The 21068-nt window shown below is 40.1% G+C and overlaps 1 protein-coding gene across 4 annotated transcripts in view; it reads left to right on the forward strand.

The window, feature by feature from the left end:
• Rbbp8 (RB binding protein 8, endonuclease) overlaps positions 1-20822 on the forward strand; it is a 76879-nt gene extending 56057 nt beyond the window's left edge. For all 4 annotated transcript variants that reach the window (XM_052741526.1, XM_052741530.1, XM_052741529.1 and 1 more), the window contains 6 exons: positions 879-987; positions 6665-6805; positions 10958-11027; positions 15503-15599; positions 18865-19006; positions 20576-20822. In XM_052741526.1, the coding sequence (XP_052597486.1) occupies positions 879-987; positions 6665-6805; positions 10958-11027; positions 15503-15599; positions 18865-19006; positions 20576-20673 (657 nt within the window). In that variant the 3' untranslated portion in view covers positions 20674-20822. The remainder of the gene's footprint in view (positions 1-878; positions 988-6664; positions 6806-10957; positions 11028-15502; positions 15600-18864; positions 19007-20575) is intronic.
• The last annotated feature ends 246 nt before the right edge of the window (positions 20823-21068 follow it).

Genomic DNA, 21068 nt, shown 5'->3' on the forward strand with positions numbered 1-21068 from the left:
ACTTGTATTTTTGTGTACCATGTCTGCCTGAAATTGCCTGCAGAAGTCAGAAGATAGTGTCAGATCCCCTGGAATTGGAGTTATAAATGGTTGTGAGTCACCATTTGAGTGCTGGGACTCGAACCTGGGGCCTCTGCAAAAGCAGCAAGTACTTTTAACCACCAGACCATCTCTCTAGCCACCTGAATTAGCTTTAAAAAAAAAAAAAAAGAAAAGAAAAACGTTCTGTCAAGACATTTGTGTTTGTGTGTGTTGAGATAGCATCTCACTATGTAGCTCTGGCTGTCCTGGAATCCTCTGTAGCCCAGGCTAGCCTTGAACTCACAGATCTGCCTGCCTCTGCCTCCCGAGTGCTGGGGTTAAGTGTGTGTCACCATACCCAGCTATGGTGTTTTGTTTTGTTTAATTGTGCTGGAAATACAATTTTGCTTTGTGTTCAGGTTCCATATAGCTTGTTAGATTCTCCTACTTGGTGGCACATTAAGAAATTATGTAGTTTATTAAAGCACCATGTGGCTATGAAGAAATCAAATGTTATTGTTAAAGTTGCTTTTTGCATGCATTAAAGTTTATTACTGCACGGCAGATTGGAGCAGGTGAGTCAGGCACAGAGGACTGTAGTGGTAAACAAATCAGCATGCCTTTCCTGGGATAGTCCTTTTCCTCGGATTGGCATGAAGAGCTTATAGATTGGGGCTAAAGTGTTCTAGAGACAAGAAAATCTATAGCTCTGTTCCTGAGATATGAAAGTAAATAACTTAATGCTTTAAAATAGTAAAATTTGATGAGCGTTTTTAACGCTTTTTGTGGTCCAAAGCAGATATAAGACTATGAAGGAATAACTGCTAAACTCCTGGGTTTTTAAAATATTTATTTAGGGTAGCAGCCATTCGCGATTAGGAGAAACAGTGGACATGGACTGTACATTGGTCAGTGAAAGCGTGCTTTTAAAGATGAAGAAACAAGAGCAGGAAGAAGAAACTCCAAGTAAGATTTGTTTTGATTTTGGTTACTTCAGCTAGATGTGGAATGAACTGTGTGGTCGGATCATAGTGATAAGTGCCGTGACTTTATGATCCGTTCACACGGTATATTCTAGTCACACTTTCCCTTCCCCCAACTCCTCCCAGATCCTCCCACCCACCCAACTCCATGCCTTCTTTCTTTCTCTGTAGGGGAAAAAAAAAAACCACAAAAACAGAAACCAAAATATACAAGCAAAAGACAAAAATTCCCCAAACAAAGTTATACAAGACATAAACTTTTACAAAAATGCCATTGAGTTCGTTTTATGTTGGCCGAGTATAGCCAGGCACGGGGCCTGCCCTGAAGTGTGGTCAATATCCCCAGTGAGATTCCATAGAGAAAACTAACTTTTCCTCAGCTCCAAGTGGTTATCAGCTGCACGTAGCTCCTTGGTTAGGTGTGGGGGCCTCGGTCCATTTCCTCCTTTCAGTACTGGGACCCCATCTGGCTCAAACCTGTGCAGACAGGTCCTGTGCATACTGCCACAGTCTCTGTGGGTTCCTATGTGCATTGGTCCTGTTATGTCTAAAAGACACCGTTTCCTTGGAGTCCTCCATCAGCTCTAGCTCTTGTATTTTTTCCACCTCCTCTTCCACACAGATCCCTGAGGGGAGGTGTTTGATGAAGACATCTCATTTAGCACTGAGTACTCCAAAGTCTCTCACTGTGCATATTGTCCATTGTGGGTCTCTGTGTTAGTTCCCATTTACTTCGAGAAGCTCTGTGATGATGGGTGAACAAGGTACTGACATAGGTAGTGCAGAACGTAATTAAGAGTCGTTTTATTCCTGTTCCGTTATTAGAACTAGTGTTTGGTTTTCACCTAGGCCCATGGTCTGTTCAGTTTCTTGTCCACCCTAGCAGTGTCAGGCATGGGTTCCATCTCGTGGAGTGGGCCTTACATCCAATCAGATAGTGATAGTTCCTCTAACAATGTGTATGCCAGCATATCTTGAAGGCAGGTTTGTAGCTGGGTCGATGATTACCTTTCTCCTCTGGTAGTATGCAGACTACCTTCCATTACCATGAATACTAGCTGGTAGGGGTGAAGCCTCTAGTTAGGCACCAGCTTGACTTCTCCATATCCAGTGAAATACGTAAGTCTTGTTTACAGGAATAGGGCTTTGCCATCAGTTTTGTGGAGAGCTTTGGCAATAGCCTGAGATGTTTGAGAGTTTTCAAGGAGCCCTTTTGGCCAACAACTCAACTGGATGTAATTAATTCTTGGCAGGCACTGGAGGTTTCCCTTCATGGCATAAGATATCTATTTGGGGCAGTGACTCCCCCATTATTTGGTGATTCCATTTAGATTCCTTTCGTATTATTGTATATTTAAGAAGCTTCTACAGTAACAAGGTTCCATATGACCCCTCACACGGCCCCTAGTGTTGTTCTCATCCTCCCTCCCTCCCTCCTCTCTTCAGCCCCTCCCGTGGAGCCCTCTCACTCCAGTCCTGACCCCTGCCCCTCCATGACAGTATGTTCTATTTCCTTTTCCTTGGGAGAGCCTCTCCTCCCTGCTAGGCCTTGTACCTAACCTCTGTGGTTATAGGATGGTAGCATGCACACCAAAGGCTTCAAAGCTAACATCTACATAGAAGAGAACACAGAGTATTTGTGTGTGCGGGTCTGGGTTGCCTTACTCTAGAGAAGCGGTTCTCAACTTGTGGTTCCAACCCCTTTGGGGTCAAACAACCATTTTATAGGAGTCGCATATCAGATATTTACATACAGTTCATAACAGTAGCAAAATTACAGTTACGGAGTAGCAGTGAAATAATTTTATGGTTGGGGGTCACCACAACATGAGGAGCTGTATTAAAGGGTCACAGCACTACGAGAGTTGAGAAGCACTGCTCTAGATGATGGCTTTGTAGCTCCATCCATTTACCTACACTTTTCATAATTTCATTTTTTTAAGAACTGAATAATATTCCATTGTCTGAGTGTACTAATTTTCATTATCCATTTATTTTAAATTAGTTTATTTGTTTTTCTCTCTGGTAATGGTAGGTGGTTTGGTGACTGGTCTTGAACTTGCAGTCTTTCTGTCTCAGTCTCCTGAGTTCTGACATTATAGGCTTGGATCACCATCCCAACTCCAGCTCTGTTAATGTTATATTCTTCCTTAGGAAAGTTCAGTTTGGTTATTTCAGAAGAAATGCTTTAGCCATAATAACCTTATTTCAGGAATTCAGTTTGCTTTCAGGAGTCAGCAAGGTCTACCCAGTAGCCAGTTTGTAAATAAAGTTTTATTGGAACATGGCTTCCTTTGTTGTATGCATTACCTGTGATTGTTTGCTTTGTGCAAGGGCACAGTTGGTTAGTCGGTAGAGACTTTGTGGCCCCGTAGACCTAAAATAATTGGCTATCTAGTCTTTTTTGGAAAAATGTTTGCTTATCTTTCTGGTGTAGACAATTTTTAGTATATAGTATATATATACTTTTAGAATTACAATTATTTCTGAAGCAATTTGATAAGAAGAGGGAATCTATAGAGAAGTTTTGGTATAGATTTACACATTATTGCTAAGAAAAGAAAGTGCATATAATGAGTTTATCTATCATATTCTGCCTCTACCAAAAAGAGGTCTTAGTCAAATAGGAGCCTCTACCCCTTTGTAGTAAGAAGACTTTGTTATTCTTTGCCAAAACTTTGATTTTCCAAAAGACAAGGTGACGTCTAGGACTGATGGGCACTAATCTTAGCAGCATTCCCACCTGTAGAGGCACCTAGCATAAAGAGTTAGGAACCAAGCAGTTGTCACTCACCACCACTTTGTACAGAAGAGTCAAGACCCGCACAGGAAGATACAGTACTAAATGCAAAGGGATTGCTCAGTGGTCATATGCCAGAAGCCGTGAGGACTCCATCTGTGTGTGCATTCTGCATAATTTTCTACAGTCTACCTACTTAGGCTAAAAAAATGAAACATCCAACCATTTTATTAAGTTTATTTTATTTTATGTCTCTTTTTTTTTGGTTTTCGAGACAAGGTTTCTCCGTGTAGTTTTGGTGCCTGTTCTGGATCTTGCTCTATAGACCAGGCTGGCCTCAAACTCACAGAGATCCGCCTGGCTCTGTCCCCCGAGTGCTGGGATTAAAGGGGTGCGCCACCGCTGCCCAGCTTTATTTTATTTTATGTGTGTTTTGCCTGCGTATGTATGTATGTGTACCACATGTGTGCTTGGTGCTCATGGAGATCAGAAGATTCCCTGAAAGTGGAGTTACAATTGGTTGTGAACCACCATGTGGGTGCTTTGGGAAATGAACCTGGGTCTTCTGCAAGAGAGTGCTCTTAACCACTGAGCCATCTCTCCAACCCCTGAAACATCTAGTCTTACATAACTTCTTTTGAATCACATTCTTTCTTAGTGTCCTGAATGCATTAAGATAGAAAATTTCAGTAGTCTTCTCCTTATTCAGTAGTAGTGAATAGCAAATCGTATCACCAAGCAGATGGCTGTCAACATCACATTGCAAGAACAGTATTTGTAGTAGTAGTTCTGTTGAAGCTATATTTGAGTGGGGGAAAAAAAAAGGAATCTGCCTTAGGAAAGTAAACCTCTTTAATGCAGAAGTGGAGTACACCAATAAAAATCTCAACTACTGCTAATATCTTTGTCCCCTGTTGTGCATCAGACCTACCAGGTGCTATGGTAGAAATATCAGATGGTATGCATCGCCTTTGTACAAGTGCTCCTCATCCAGAAGTTAGACCAGTGAGTCGCTGGCACCTCAGCTCTCTAAAAGACATGCAGAGTGTTTGGGGGTGTGACATCACTTAAAGGTCATTTATAAATTTGCTCCTGGGGGAAAGAAAAAAGAACAAACATGTAATCATTCAGTAAATATCAAAATTACATAGTAGGAAATATTCTAGGACTGGAATAAATAGAACAAAATACACCATGGAATTTACATTTTAATGAGGAAGAAACTAGTGAATATATACTATGATAATGTAATGTAATGATGGAAATGTAGAAATTAATCAAGGTAAGAGTTCTCCAGATTAAAGATTAAGGACTGCCAGGTGGTGGTGGCACACACCTTTGATCCCAGCGCTCGGGAGACAGAGGCAGATGGATCTCTGTGAGTTCAAGGCCAACCTGGTTTACAAAGCAAGTTCCAGGACAGCTAGAGCTGTTACACAGAGAAACCCTGTCTCAAAAAAAAAAAAAAAAAGGAGCCGGGCGGTGGTGGCGCACGCCTTTAATCCCAGTACTCGGGAGGCAGAGGCAGGTGGATCTCTGTGAGTTTGAGGCCAACCTGGGCTACACAGTAAGTTCCAGGACAGGCTCCAAAGCTACACAGAGAAACCATGTCTCGAAAAACAACAACAACAAAAGACCATGGTAGTTATTTATCCTGAGCAATTTTAGCTGTCTCTGGTCTGAGTCTGTGTCTGAATTGACTATACAATAGGTAATGTAGTTCAATTTGTGAAAATGAATTCAGCACGTTGATGTAGTAGATAGGGTGTGAATTCATTGTTTTCATCCATTTTGTTACCAAGCACTAACAGTGATTTTTAAAACAGAATAACTCTTTGCTGCTTCATTAGAAAAATAGGAAAGCAAGTAAAATTTTGTACAGAGTTTAATGTCTGCTATTTATATACCTGTTTATATTTAGCATTTTTCATTATATATTATGGTGTATTTTCTAGTCCTCACAGTTTCCTTGATAAGAATTTTTTTTAAAGATTTATTTATTATGTGTACAGTGTTCTGCTTGTATGTATGCCTGTAAGCCAGAAGAGGGCATCAGATCTCATTACAAATGGTTGTGAGCCACCATGTGGTTGCTGGGAATTAAACTCAGGACCTCTGGAAGGGCAGCCAGTGCTCTTAACCTCTGAGCCATCTCTCCAGTCCCAAGAATTGTTTTGATTTTTGTGAGTTATACATGAGCTAATAGAAGGGGAAAGTCTTTGACATGTGTAAGAGATCCAGTTTTATGAAAACAACAAAAACTAGCTTTATCATCATAGGATAACACTTGAAGTCACCACATAAAGCTTTTATAACTGAACAGTAACTACTGGGACTTCGGAGTTTATTACCTCATGTGCCCTTCTGTGAGGATTAAGCCACATGGAAAGAACTTGGCTTAAAGATCTCTCAATACTTAATTACATATATCATAGTATGTTACCTACTTTTAGTCACTGAGTTCTGCTCTCTTAATGTTACCGTTTACAACTAAATTCTTTGAATCATCTTTTTAGCATGTCCATAGATGCCTCCAACTCACACCATACTCAGTAAAACACTCTTTTTTACAACTGGATCTGAAGTCTATATTATACTTGTGTGTTTAAAGTATCTTTAAACACTCCGTTACGTGTATTAAGGCTTGTTACCCACTTAACATGTCTCTGTCAAGTGTCATGAAACTAAAGTCTTTTACACGTGTATCCATAAGCACTTCACAATACCCATTTATTTTAAAGAACACTCCGGAAGGTAAAACCTACAATCCACATGTAAAAATCTTTTCTAAAATAAGTGCTCTCAAAGACCTTATTTATTACATTACTTTATGGTTGTTACTATTAATGTGTACGTTCACATTGGGCTTCACGGAAGGCCAAAGCTTGCTTTGCTGCTAAGCCAATGCCTTTTTTTATAGATGGAGACATAAAAATGAATGATAGCTTAGAAGAAATGTTTGATCAGACAACACATGAAGAATATGAATCCTGTTTGGCAGATAGCTTCCCCCAAGTACCAGATGAGGAAGAATTGTCTGCTGCCGCAAAGAAACCAAACAGTAAGTCTGTTTTCTCTGTAATTGTGTCTTTTCCCTTATACTGAGTTCACCAAGTCATCAAGCTAATTAGAGAATTGATTAGAAATGTTAACAAAAGTTTCATGTTTCTTATATAAATTTCTTATCAGATATTTTAAAAAATTTTATGTGTATGGCTGTGTACCTATGTGTATGTATCTGTGTACCACGTATGTCCCTTGCGCTCACAGATGCCAGATGATAGCATTGGATTCCCTGGAACTGGAATTACAGAAGGTTGTGAACCACCATGCAGGTGCTGGGAATCAAACCCGGGTCCTCTGAAGAGTCGCCAGTGCTCTTGAACAACGAGCCATCTCTCCCAGTTACTTTTTCACTTGAAATAATTTCAAACTAAGGAAATATTCCAAAAAAGAAGTTGCGAGTGTTCACCTGTACCTTCCACTGAGCACCTCTGTATGCAAACTTCTTACACAACTGAACTATTTATTAGAACTAAGAAATTAATTTTGGTTCAGTAGTATAAATTTCTTTACATACATACATACATGTATATATAAACTTCTTTTTATATATATATATATGTATGTATGTAAAAAGTTTATATATATTAAAAATGTGAGAAAGTTTAATTTTATAGTTGTTAATTTCATCAATAATTCACAGAAAATTTAGACCCCTATTCTGCTGTGAGCACTTTGTCTTCTCAGAGGACATCCTTAATAGACTTAGTTCTACAGGCAGTGTGGTAGTGCAGGGCACTCCATCTACTTGGGACTCTTAAGAAGATAATTGCAGTTTCAAGGTAAAATTCTTGCTACGCATCACATTTAAACACTGGCCATCTCAAAATTTCTCCTCATTAACTTTTTGAACTATTTAGTTTCTAGAACCTTCATTTCCCAGAGTCCTCTTAAGACTTTTTCCCCCTTCACAAAGCATTTTTTGCTCACAGCTTTTATAATCATTACTGAAAAGTAGTCCAAATCTATATTTCTAGGTTTGACTTCTAATGAATCCCAGTCCTGCACTTGTGAACAATTGTTAGATACCTTTGTGTTTCATCAGCTTAAACTATTAATGTCTAAGCCAAGTTCCATGTATTTCCTACCAACAACTATAGGCATAAATTTTAACTTTTAATTTTCACCAAAGTTCTGATTTTCCTTCATGGGAAAAAGTAAGTTTGGGGAACAATATCAAAAGCTCATTCTGATAGATTTTCTTTGCTAGACATTCGAGTGGATCTGTTAGTAAGCAGTTAGTGTACGTAGACTTTAAGCAAGAAGATAATTTGAGGACAGGAAGTTAACAGGAAGTAGGCATTCCATAAAGCCATGACACTGAATAAGATCACCAAGGTGTTGAAAATAAGTAAAGCAGAAAAGCATTTCAGGTTTCTAGCCTCTGGGATATAGCAGCTTATGGTTTTGGTTGTGAGTCTAGCCTTTAATGGCTGAGTTAGCTCTCCAGCCCAAGGGTCTTAAAGAGAGCAGAGGTGACCCAGTTGGATGGCTCAGTGGGTAAAGGCATCTATTGCCAAACCTGACTCCTGAGTTCAGTCCTTGGGATCTACGTGGTAGGAGGAGAGACCCAAGTCCTCCCCGGTCCTTGTGGCACCACAGACATTTTTGCACACACATGCACATTAAATGAGGAAATATAATAACAAATACAGAAGGAGGAGAGGGAAAGAGAGAAAAAGCACAGATTAGCAAAAGCAGCACAGGAAACTGATGTGGTGCTCTGGACATGAGGTAGGAAAGAAATGGTTTCTGCTGTCTGGAAACCAAGGGAAAATGTTCATACACTCACTGTACTCCTCTCCCTGGAACCCTCTGTGGCACCTTTGTAAGTGTTTAGACCCAGACACAACCAACTTACAAATGGTCTTCTTTTCTCTTCTTTTCTTTTTTTGACTCTGCAGACAGGGTTTCTCTGTGTAGCCTTGGCTGTCCTGGAATTTAGTATGACTGTCCTAGACCAGTCTAGCTTCAAACTCGGAGACCCACCTGCTCTGCCTCTCTAGTGCTAGGTTAAAGTCATGCTCCACCAACTGCCTGATAAATTTTTGTTTTTCTACACCAGTTTTTTATGTTCTCCTGACACTCCAGGTTTCATTATCTGTCCAGTACCCATCTACCCAGTGGCTAAAAGCAGAAATGTGAGAATCAGTTTTTACATAGTTCACTTTTTTTATTATCAATCAAAATTAAATACCATATATTATTTGTAGACATTATCATTATTTTGTGAGAGACACAAGTCATAACAACAAAACTCCACGAGAGTCAAATTCCTAACAATGTCAGAATAAATCACAGAAGTATAAAGATTAAAGCCTTAATGAAAATAGACAGGAATTACTTGCTGTGGCCGTAGTGGCTTGCCCACCATGTGGATGCTGTCTGTAAAGAGTCTCCCTTACCCAGGAGGACACACAAAGCCACTTCCAGAATGAGATTTAGCCCAAGAACCAAAGGCTGGAATGGGAAGTGAGGGCTGTATTTGACTTTATTTTTCACCTCACTTTCATGCCTCGTCTGATGCCTTGGAGGTACTGTCCAAAGCATGTTTTACATTACTCTGTTTCTCTCTGTCCCTGATCTAAAGCATTGCTATTTCACCTATGCTGTGCATGCCTCCTGTATTTCCTACAGAATACCAGGATGACCTTATTTTAAATACAAGTTGGATTGTATTATGTTTTTGACTAGAAGTTCTTCAATGAAAAGATACTGAAGCTGGGTGGTGGTGGTGCACGCCTTTAATCCCAGCACTCGGGAGGCAAAGGCAGAGGCAGATGGATCTCTGTGAGTTCGAGGCCAGCCTGGTCTACAGAGCAGTTCCAGAATAGCCAGAGCTGCTATACAGAGAAACTCTGTCTTGAAAAAACAAAAAACAAAACAAAACAAAAGCAAAAACAAAAAAAGAGAGAGAGAGGGAGAGAAAAGATAATTGAATAACCAATAAGCACATGAAAAAAGTATCCAATGTTATTGGGCGTCAGGTGTTAAATTCACATTCCCTGGAGTGATTAAAAACACTGACAACCAGCCGGGCGGTGGTGGCGCACGCCTTTAATCCCAGCACTCGGGAGGCAGAGCCAGGCGGATCTCTGTGAGTTCGAGGCCAGCCTGGACTACCAAATGAGTTCCAGGAAAGGCGCAAAGCTACACAGAGAAACCCTGTCTCGAAAAACCAAAAAAAAAACACTGACAACCAAAATATTAGAAAGGGTGAGGAGCAGTGGGAGTCTCACATATTGTTGGCAGGAGTTAACAAAGAAAAGAGGGAAAAAGCAGTTTCATTGATTCGTCACCAGTTTTGTACAGAATTTAATATACACCTGTCATGGCATCTCAGGTGTGTAGATATGTCCTGAGAAAGTGAAGATGCCGAGAAGGTGTGCTTATTTCTGTTCATAAGGTTAGGATTTAGCACTGAAAAAGTATTTCTAATAGTGCTATCTGTGGTCACTTAAAACTGAAAACAGCCTACATCTCTACAAAACAACATAGAGAAACCTCCAAGCTAAAACAAGCTCTTTGGTGAAAGACGTCAAGTCGGTGTTAGGGGAGTGGGTAGAAGAAAAACATGAGTACATCCCTGTACATGAGAAACAAGGGAATAATCGCAAAGTTTGAAGTGATAGAAATTTTTCAATTTTGTCATCAATTTTCTGATAAAATTCTTTAATCTCTTTTTCTAATCATAACCTATCTTAAAGATGCATTACACAAATTAATAGGGCAAATAAGTGAGATATACTAAAAAATGTTTATTGATATCTCCTGCCAAGTAATAACAGACATCTAGATCCTTCTGTTAATCTTAGTACTTCATGTGCCAGCTGTGGTGGCGCACGCCTTTAGTCCCAACACTGGGAGGCAGAGGCAGGTGCATCTCTTGAGTTTAAGGCCACTGTCTCAAAATAAATAAATTAATCAATTAAATACTTCCTGAAATGTAGTTTTTAGTTTAGTGACTCTGAGGTAAGATAATCATCACCTTTAATGTAGATGAAAAATAAAATCGTAATGAATTGCTCACCAGAATGCAAGTGTGAAAATCCATATGAAGGGAAGTTTGGTACATCCTATAGTTTTTTTTAAGCAAACTGATTATTTCTTACCAAGTTCTACAGCCTGTGAACTCTTCTTTTGTTTACAGTGCACGGTGATCAACAAGATAAAGTCAAGCAGAGAGCATTTGTGGAGCCGTATTCTCAAGATAAAGAGAGGTGAGCGGGTCTCAGTATCACCATGTACTGGAGGGACAGCAGAGCTCTCTTTGCCAGTCTGTAAAGTATTTAATTATTGCTTTGATGGAAAATAAAATAATTTACAAGGAGACTGAAGCCATCCAAAGCTACCTAGTTTAAAAAGAAGAAGATAAAAGAATCATTTAGAATAGGTGGCTACATCTCTAATACCAGCACTGGGAGACTGAGGCAAAACAGTTGCACATTTGAGACCAGCCTGGGCTACACAGTGAAGCTTTGTAAAGTCAAAAAATAAAATAAAATAAAAATCCTCTATGGGGCAGGGAGCCTGGGAATATAGCCCCAGTGGGTAGAATCCTTGCCTAACAGGCAGGAGGACCTAGGTTCATGCAAGTCAGTCACAGAGTGCACATCATTTACCCCAGCACTGGCCAGTGGAGACAGGTGGGTCCTGGGGACTTGCTGGCCAGCCAGTCTAACAGAAACAGTTCAGTTAGAGACCCTGCCTCAAAAAATGAGGACGCTCTTGGGTGAGTAGGGAAGAGGGCTACTTGGATATGATCAAAATGCATTCTATGAAATTCTCAAAGAAATAATAAAAAGTAGGGGGAGCAGTTGAAGGCATCCTGATGTCCACCTTTGACCTCTACATGTGCCCTCATGGGCAGGCATACTCAAATACACATGCATACACCCACACCTACACACACAGTACCATTTACTTTATACTTGTAAACAAAGAGACTCAAATAAGAATACACGTTTTACAGAGAAGGAAATTTTTACCAGTACCATTCATTTTTCAACAGCAGTAATGGTTTCTTTGCTTTATTGTAGCAAATAGTATATTTTTAGTCTACTTTATTTTGAACTTTGGAAATTTGAACTATGTTCTCAACCTTTGAAACAATAAATTTCCACTTAATTTTGAACTTCAAGACTACTTTCTGCCTTTTTCACAAAGATTATAAATTCTGTTACTTTCAGTTATGTTCTATATGTTGTTTTTTTTTTTAAGTAAATTTAGTGGGGCTGGAGAGATGGCTCAGCAGCTAAGAGCACTGACTACTCTTCAAGAGGACCCTGGTTCAATTCCCAGCACCTACATGGCAGCTCACAACTGTCTGTAACTCCATCTCCAGGGGATCCAACACCTTCACACAGGCACACATGCAGGCAAAGCACCAATGCACATAAAATAAGAATAAATAAATTAAGTAAAATAAAAATAAATAAATTACTAACTAAATAAGGACCTATACCTATTCTAAAAAACTATGCTTTTTTTCTTTATGAAGTTCTCAAAATGAGTCACTTCCTAAGTTATTCTATTTTAATTTCACTTTATATTATGGGGAGGGCATGAGCATGCCACAGTTGCTATATGGGAATGAGAGGACATCTTGGAGGAGGAGTAGGTTCCCTTCCTGCTGTTCAGGTTCCAGAGATCAAACTCAGGTCAGGTTTGGTAGCAGGTGCCTTCACCTGCTGGGCCATCTCATCAACCCAAAGTGTAGTTACTCTCCAGCTTTCATTTCTGTTGAGAAAACCTTAGTAATCCAAAGGGCAAATTTTTAATTATTTTTTAAGGGCAGGATCTCACTGTGTAATTGTGTAATTCTGACTGGCCTCAAACTCACTTAGGTAGATCAGGCTAGTCTGAAACTCACAGAGATCTGTCTGCCTCTGTCTTCTGTGTGTTGAGATTAAAGGCCTAACTACCACACCCAGCCCAAAATGAATTTTTATTGATTCCTATGCTCTAAAAGCACTAAGTTGACATTTTGTCATTAAATGTTTAATTCTTTTCTTTTATTTGCCACTTTCCCAAAGAAATGGTACCCTAGAATCCCAAATGTAAGTAGGCTGTTTTTTATTAAGTGTTACTTACCATGGACTCATGAATTTAAACATCTGATGTGTTAACGTCCGTTGCATTTGACTTCTTTATAGTAGCAGTCCCCTCTTACCACGTAATATACTTAGGCCCCTAAAACCACAATGTGCTACCTGAAACCACAAAGAGTGCTGACTCCTTACGTATGACATTTTACCCTTTACCTGGGAAAGCTTTCACCCCATTAGAAAAGAAGTATCTTACAGCAGTTTTCTCACATATCCATGTTGTCAGCATCACTGTTTTTGTGCTTGAGAAGCATTATTAAATAAATAGGGTGACTTGAACACAAGCATTCCAGTAGTGCTAGGGGCCAATCTGATAGCGAAATGACTGCAAGCGAGTGGCATATACAGATCAGATACACTGGATAAAGGGTCATTCACATCTGGGGCAAGATGGAACGTGATGATGCGGGATTCCATACTACTACATGCAGAGAGCGTCATACATTTAAAACCTTCACATTATTTATCCCTGAAAGTGTCCGTGTAATAGTTTTGACCTGGGCAGCACAGCGGGAAGTGAACTGCAAATGAGGATCACTGCAGACTTGTCCCGCCGTCACCTGGTAGAACAGTGCAAGCAGTTCCCTGACGTGGACAGCTGCCTTGGTGGAAGGTGTTCTTAGCTAGGGCTAGAGAGATGTCTCAGCAGTTGAGAGCACTCGCCACTCTTCACAGGATCTGAGTGTGGTTCCCAGCAACCACATCAGGTGGCTCACAATTGCCTGGAACCACAGCTCCGGGAGATCCAACCCCTCTAGTGGCCTTTGAGACACACATGTGTGCATGCATGCAAGTGATAATGTTATATAGCCTTTTTCTGCTTTAGTAGTTTTCATTTAATTGTATATCCTGGAAATTAGTCAAATTGTAAATAATGATTGTCTTCTTTTTTAGCCATTATGTGTCTTACTGTGGCTTGTCCTCCAGCATTGAACACTTTTTTTTTGTTTGTTTGTTTTTGTTTTTGTTTTTGTTTTTCAAGACAGGGTTTCTCTGTGTAGCTTTGCGCCTTTCCTGGAACTCACTTGGTAGCCCAGACTGGCCTCGAACTCACAGAGATCGGCCTGGCTCTGCCTCCCGAGTGCTGGGATTAAAGGCGTGCGCCACCACCGCCCGGCTTGAACACTTGTTTTAATAACCATGATGCTAGTACACCTAATGATACAATGAATAAATAAATAGCTTTGTTCTGTATCTTTGAGACAGTCCTAGATTAATAAGATATTATAGAATAATAGCTTGTATTTTAAATGTTTCTTAATAGAGATTCACTAATTTTAAAATATGAGTAGTTTTATTTCTGAAGCTACTGGGTAGCTAAGGAAACAGGAAGTGGATAAAGTTAGAAGGATGGTGAAGGTCTCTGTGATCTTGTGCTTCTTCTACTGAGAGTTCTAGAAAACCCAGGTGTGCTCGCTGCTTGTTCCACTGCTGTGACAAGTACCTGGTGTGCTCGCTGCTTATCTCTCTCACTGCTGTGACAAGTACCTGGCAAAAGCCACAAGGACTTAGAGAACTAAGATCTGTTCCATCGTGATGGGGGTCACAGCAACAGGCGCATGAGGCACTTGTCAGACTGTACCCCAGTCAGGAAGGAGAGAGCTCAGCTCTCTCTCTTTTTTACACTGCCTGGGCCTCCAGCCCATGGAACGGTATCCCCCACAGTTAAGGTGGGTCTTTCCCCTCAACTAATGAACACTCAAGGCATGCCCAGAGGCAACCTAATTTAGATAGTCCTTCATAGTGCATAGAGACTGTCAACTAAGTGACTAGATTCTGTCAAGTCGACAGTAGTGTGTATCAGATCCAGTCAGGGCACAAGCTTACCAACCTTTTACGTGATGCTTTCTTTGAGTCTGCCGTGGATGCCAGTCTTCTGGTAAAATGGGTTCTTCATAAGCCTAGATTTCATAAATTCTTTGAAAAAATATCGTAGAGCAGTATGTTTTATCCACACTTTCATGCTATCCCTTTTTAATCCATGCATTACTCTAGAGTTGAGAGTTCTTAAAGTTAGAACACAGAAGGGGCCTGTTACCCAGTATAGCTGGAAATGGAGCAGTTACAATTTGTTTTGAAGAAAAATGCTTTCCAATTAAAGGAACATGAGATTCAAATACTCAGAGTAGGTATGTCCCCAAGAAAAATCATTTTAAAGCCATCTTCTATGTTTCAGAGTTTTTAAGTTCACTGAGAATGTTTCTATTAGAAACAACATATATTTGCAATTTTGTAATTCTTCATGTAGTTGTCTTCTAAAAAGCTAGATTTAAATTTGAATGTACATACGCAAATCATTAAACTAAGAAGGGAACCATTAGGAGGAGAGTCTTAAGGGAAGGGTAGGGAAAGAGAAAGAGTGGACCACCTCTGACAGGAGAGCAGAGGGCAGTTGTTAGAGAAGGGCCAGAGCGCAGGGAAAGAGGACAGAAGAAGAACCCTTTGTTTTCATAACAGACAGAAGAACATCTCAAATGAGTGTTTTGGGGATTATTTCTCTTCTGAGTTCTTACAGTTTTAATTCAGATTTTTAAACCAAAAATCTTTCTAGTAGCAAATAGGTTGACTTTATGTTCCTTTTCCTTCAGAGAAAGTAGCATACAGAATTTTCCTCATATTGAGGTAGTTCGGAAAAAAGAAGAGAGAAGAAAATTGCTTGGACACACATGTAAGGAATGTGAAACTGTAAGTACTAATGTAAACACTTCTTTCGAAGTATGATTTTATAGATCATAAGTGCATGATTTAAAAATACAGATACAGATCATAGTTATATTCCAAATCTTGTTTGATCCAGTAATGATAGAAGGGATAAGTAACATACCAGCTAAGACCAGCATGTATTAGTAATAGATATGAATAAAATGAAAGTGAATGCCCCCAGCTTGTCTTAGATTGAGTCTGAGGCCTAACTCTAATTCTCTTTAAATGCATTCATTTATTTAATGTGTAGTGGGATGTAGTGCAAATCCTAATTGGTCTTAATAATAAAAACTCAGAGCCAGATGTCGGGGTAAATACTGGAAGATCAGAGAGACAAAGGAAAAAGCCACAGCCACCTCTTACCTCTCCCAACTCCTCAGCCTGAAAGGCATGAGCTCCTGTCTCCTCCCACCTTATATTCCTTTCTCTGCCCAGCCATATCACTTCCTCTCTCCACCTCCCTAGTGTTGGGATTAAAGGTGTGTGTGCCTCCCAAGTGCTGGGATCAAAGGCATTAGATCCCAAGTGCTAGGATCAAAGGTGTGTGCCACCACTGCCTGGCTTCTGTGGTTAACTAGTGGCTAGCTCCGCATTCTGATCTCCAGGCAAGCTTTATTTGCTAGAGCACAAGCAAACTATCCCCACAGTGGGGCACATGAGTGCCACAGTGAGGATGTGGGGTCAGAGGATCACTTGTGGGAGTTGGTTCTCTCCTTCCACCATGTGGGTCCCAGGGACTAAACTCAGGTCATTGGGCTTGGTGGGCAACAATAATCTGCTGAGCCATCTTGTAGGTTCCCTAACCCTAATTGCTAATGACTGTCGTAAGACATTATGTGCCATTTTTCTTTCTTTCTTATCCTTTTTTTTTTTTCCGGGGGTCGGGCGTAGGGTGGGCTTTCGAGACAGGGTTTCTTCTGTGTAGCTTTGGAGCCTTTCCTAGAACTCGATTTGTAGACCACTGCCCGGCCATTTTTCTTTTCTGTAGTTACTTGCAAATGCTGATGTACGTGTACCATTAGGGAAACTTGATCTTCAATAGGAAACTTTAACATTTATTCTTTTCACTGTCAGGAAATAAGGTATATCCATAACTTTTTAAAGAATCAATACCACTATGGGCCCCATTTTTCTCTGAGATACTTTTCATCACAAAATGTGGAAAATAAGTTTTCCTTCCTCCTTAGAACACTTACATTTTTTTTCCTTTTGGCTGGCTGCCTTTTGCTGAAGAAGTGAGTACTAATTATCTGATTAATAAGCTGTCCTGGGCCCGTTGTTGCTTCATCTTAAAACGGGCTGCTTTATTTTTTGTCCGGCTGTAGTTGTCAGACGCCCCCTCAACATCTGACTTGCTCTTTAGATTTCCTTACTAACTATGATCTCAAAAATTTGATAGCCAGAACACTTTAAAGTAACGTGAATTGACTACAGTAGCACTGGGTAAAAATGCACTCTTAATCAGCACTAATGTAAACTGGATCCTGCTTTGAAAACAGTTTGGCACTATGGTTGTGATAAAACATGGTGAAAAGCAGCTTGGGGGAAAGGGTCTGTTTAGCTTACACACTTCTATGTCAGTGTGTAAGAAGTCAGGGCAGGAACTCAAGGCAGTTGCCTAGAGGCAGGAGCTGAAGCACAGACGATGGAAGGGTGCTGCTTACTGGCTTACTTCACATGGCTTTGCTCAACCTGCTTTCTTAATAGAACCCAGGACCACCATCTCAGAGATGCCACCACCAACAATGTGTGAGGCCCTCACCCACTGATCAGCAATTGAGAAAATGCCTTACAGCTGGATCTCATGGAGGCTTTTCCTCAACTGAGGCCTAGCTTGCTTCAAGCTGACACACAAACCAGACAGTATAATGACCCCTTGTCAACTGCCGCACAACCACATTACTATTAAGACACAACCCTTCCATTATTATTCGTCCCCAAGATCTCACATTAAAACATAAATAACTTTAAAAGTCCCACAGTCTTCTCAAAGTCTGACGCGGTGGGCGGAGCCCTCCCGCATCAGTCATCAATGAAGAAAATGCCCCACAGACTTCCCACAGGCAGCCTGATGGCGACATTGCCACAGTTGAGATTCCTCTTCCCATATGAACTCTTACCAGTTTACCTTGTGTCCTTGATAAAACACTAACCAGCACAGCAGTACAAGTAAAAGCACTTAGGTAAGTTTCCATAGCACAGACTCGTTGGTCTGCTTTCCTTCTCAGTAGTCAGTTCCTTCCCTGCTGTCCAGTCATTGGACATTTTCTTTATGAAGTTCTGCTAGTTGTTTACTGTAAAAGAGGTTTTTAAATGGTAAAAGTAAATAAATAAAGGTACTACTCCGTATACTTAAATGTAATCTGTAGCTTACTGTTGGTAAGTTTATCCCAAAGTCTATCCCAAGTGTATGGTGAAAGAGTATGGTCATAACATAATTGTCACATGTGTAAAAACAAGTGTGTTTGTTGCATTCGATTCCCATACTTCGGGACTCGGTCCTTACATGTCTGGGGTTGGTCTTTGTTTTGTCCTGTTTTGTTTTTCTAATTCTCTGTTAAAGAGAAGACTCTGGTTACTCACTATGCTTTTTGCACGTATCAGTAACTGATCTTTCAGCAAATCCCACGGATTCTACTTTCAGAAAATTCCCCTTTATAGTCACTTACTATGTCCACCACCAACCCAGTACAACCCAGACGCCATCCTACCCTGGACCGTTGGAGTACTCTACCTTCCTTGATACAGTTCACCTTTTAGAGCGTGAGCAAAAAGACAGTCCTCAGGCATGCCTACCTCCATGTTCCCCCTTTGTTTTTGATCTTAGCTCTTATTAAACACGATGATGGTCTTCTGTAGTTTTTCCTAATGACCTTCTAGAATAGAAATGAAATCATGCCAGTACCTTTCAATGTCTTCTCAGCTTACCAGGTAGCAGACCCAAGATAGCTCAGTGTTGGTGTGCCAGAGTCAGCGATTGTTAGTGCAAGCCTCTGTTAATTAGGAAAGGCTGTGTTGCTCCATGTTGTGTGTAATACAAGCTCCTTTTCTCATTTATGAATCAAGCATTTCAGAGTATCAGCACTGACTGTTTTATTTTCATTGTTGTTATTAATTACTACAATATCACCAGTATTATTTCCTTAGAATGTTTAAATAAGTAGCTTTTTAGCTTCTCGTTTATAATCAGTAAACATAACGCTCTGTTTATTATTCCCAAGTGAAAGTGTTTACCTGTTGTTGTTAGTACTATGCAGATATGCCAGCTGAAGAAAGAGAAAAGAAGTTGGCTTCCTGCTCCCGACACCGATTTCGCTACATTCCACCCAGCACACCAGAGAATTTCTGGGAAGTCGGTTTTCCTTCTACTCAGACATGTCTGGAAAGGGGTAGGACTTCATTCAGTATTTTAGATTTTTTTTGAATACTGTATAGACCTGAGTCTGACTATTAGCCATTTCTCTCTAACGCTCCTTATCTTGTGCAGCATCAAGTGAACTCCTGCGTAGGAAAGACTTTCAGCTGTTGTGTTAATTTACTTGGGATTAGACACTGCTTATAATCTCCTTAATGTGACTCGTGCATTACTAGCTTTGGTCATTCAGATTACAGGGAGCAGTTTCGGCCTGTCCAGCCAACTCTTAAGTAAATAACCTTACAGAGGTTAGTGTTGATGTGCAGCAGTTCCTTCAGATTTGGCATTTACATTTAATATGCATCATCACAGCTAGTTTTTAACGTTTCAAGTAGTGTTCCTCACCGTCACCAGTAGCACAGTGCTAAAAAACATGGGTACACTGAGTTTTCATGAAAAAAGATGCATTTTCTGAGATGTGACTGGCAAGTATAATAATGTTCAGATTATAATTTGACTAAATAGTCTATGGCATTTAATTTATTTGTAGCCTTTTCGTCTTAGGCCTATAGTTTAAGTTAAAATATCTAAACTTTTACCCAGAGAAAGATATAACAGTGAGTAAATATCAGATGATACGATGACCAACTAGTGAGTAAATATCAGATGATACGATGACCAACTAGAGTTTTCGTTCAGCTTCCTCCTCTTACATAGTTTTCAAGCTCATTAATGGTCTAGTTGTGATTCACACCGGAGGTCTTCCTCACTTTCAGAGAAGCTTCATATATTTAACTGTAAGAAATACACAAAGTCATTGACATCATTTCTCCTGGTCATTGCTTAGAATCAGATGAGCTGCCTGTACTGGGTGTTTGCCCTACGAGCCTGACCCAGAGTGCAGTTCTCCATTGTAAATTACGTGATTAGAGATTCCTTGGGAGAATCTGAATGGTATGGAGAACATAGAGGCATCTCACCCAGTGGAATAGCTACCACAAAAGACTTCGGGGGGAATCACTGGAATGTATAATAATAGTAGAGTTTGAGTTTAACAATGTGGCCCCATGTACAAACCTATGGAGAAACTCGTGAGAACTCTGGTACTGAGTTAGACAGAGCTCAGGCATGGCTCTCATACTCTTCAGTTTTGTGAACTTGAGCAAGTGATTTGTGTCCCGCAGCTTTCCACCCTCCTCAGGGAAGAGTGTGGTAGAAGTGCTTGGATGAGCGTGAGAGCTGTCTAAGGTGGTGGATACAGAGCATTTATCAGTGTTGGCTGCTCTTTTTCTCTTGGTATAAATGAGGACACTTTGATGCTAAGCGTGAAATTGTTCACCAGCATCACAAAGCTAGAAATCAGAAGTACTTAGGCATTAAACAAGTTAAATATGTAATGGATATGTACTGAAAAAAAAAATGCTGTTGTTTTTGTTTGGGTAGAGTTTTTGTTTTAAGATAGGGTCTCATGAAGGCCAGGCTGGCTTTGAACTCCTGATCCTCTGGCCTTCTCTTCCCAAGTGGAGACAGCCACATGCTCATCTGTGCTGAAAGAAATGCATGTTGATATTATCCTGTCCTAAATTCATAATTTGTTTTTCAGGTTATATCAAGGAAGATCTCGATCTTTGCCCTCGTCCCAAAAGACGGCAGCCTTACACTGCAGTGTTTTCTCCAAAAGGCAAGGAACAGAGGACCTAGATGTTGGAACAAAAGCAGAGCAGAAGACCTTTTTTTTTTTTTATGTTAGTTATTTATAGTTAAAGTTGTAATAAACATTGATCTTTGGTTTTTTGATCTTCTATAAATTGATTTATAAATGAATTTTTTAATAAAAATGTTTAAAGTGACATTTACCTACCATACAAATAACTATTTAAAATGTAATGTGTTTATGTTGTTGTCTTTTGTCCCTTTAGGCAGTAAGGGTTTCATTTTGCACTCTAACTTAAGGACTATTTACTTTTGTCTTAGTTAGGGTTTTATTGCTGTGAAGAGACTCATGACTGTGGCAACTCTTACAAAGGAAAACATTTCATTGGGGCTGGCTTACAGTTTCAGTGGTTTAGTCCATTATCTCCATGGTGGGAAGCATG

This window comes from Peromyscus californicus, unplaced genomic scaffold (assembly GCF_007827085.1).
Source record: "Peromyscus californicus insignis strain IS unplaced genomic scaffold, ASM782708v3 Scaffold_17__1_contigs__length_78620276, whole genome shotgun sequence".
Lineage (NCBI taxonomy): Eukaryota > Metazoa > Chordata > Mammalia > Rodentia > Cricetidae > Peromyscus > Peromyscus californicus.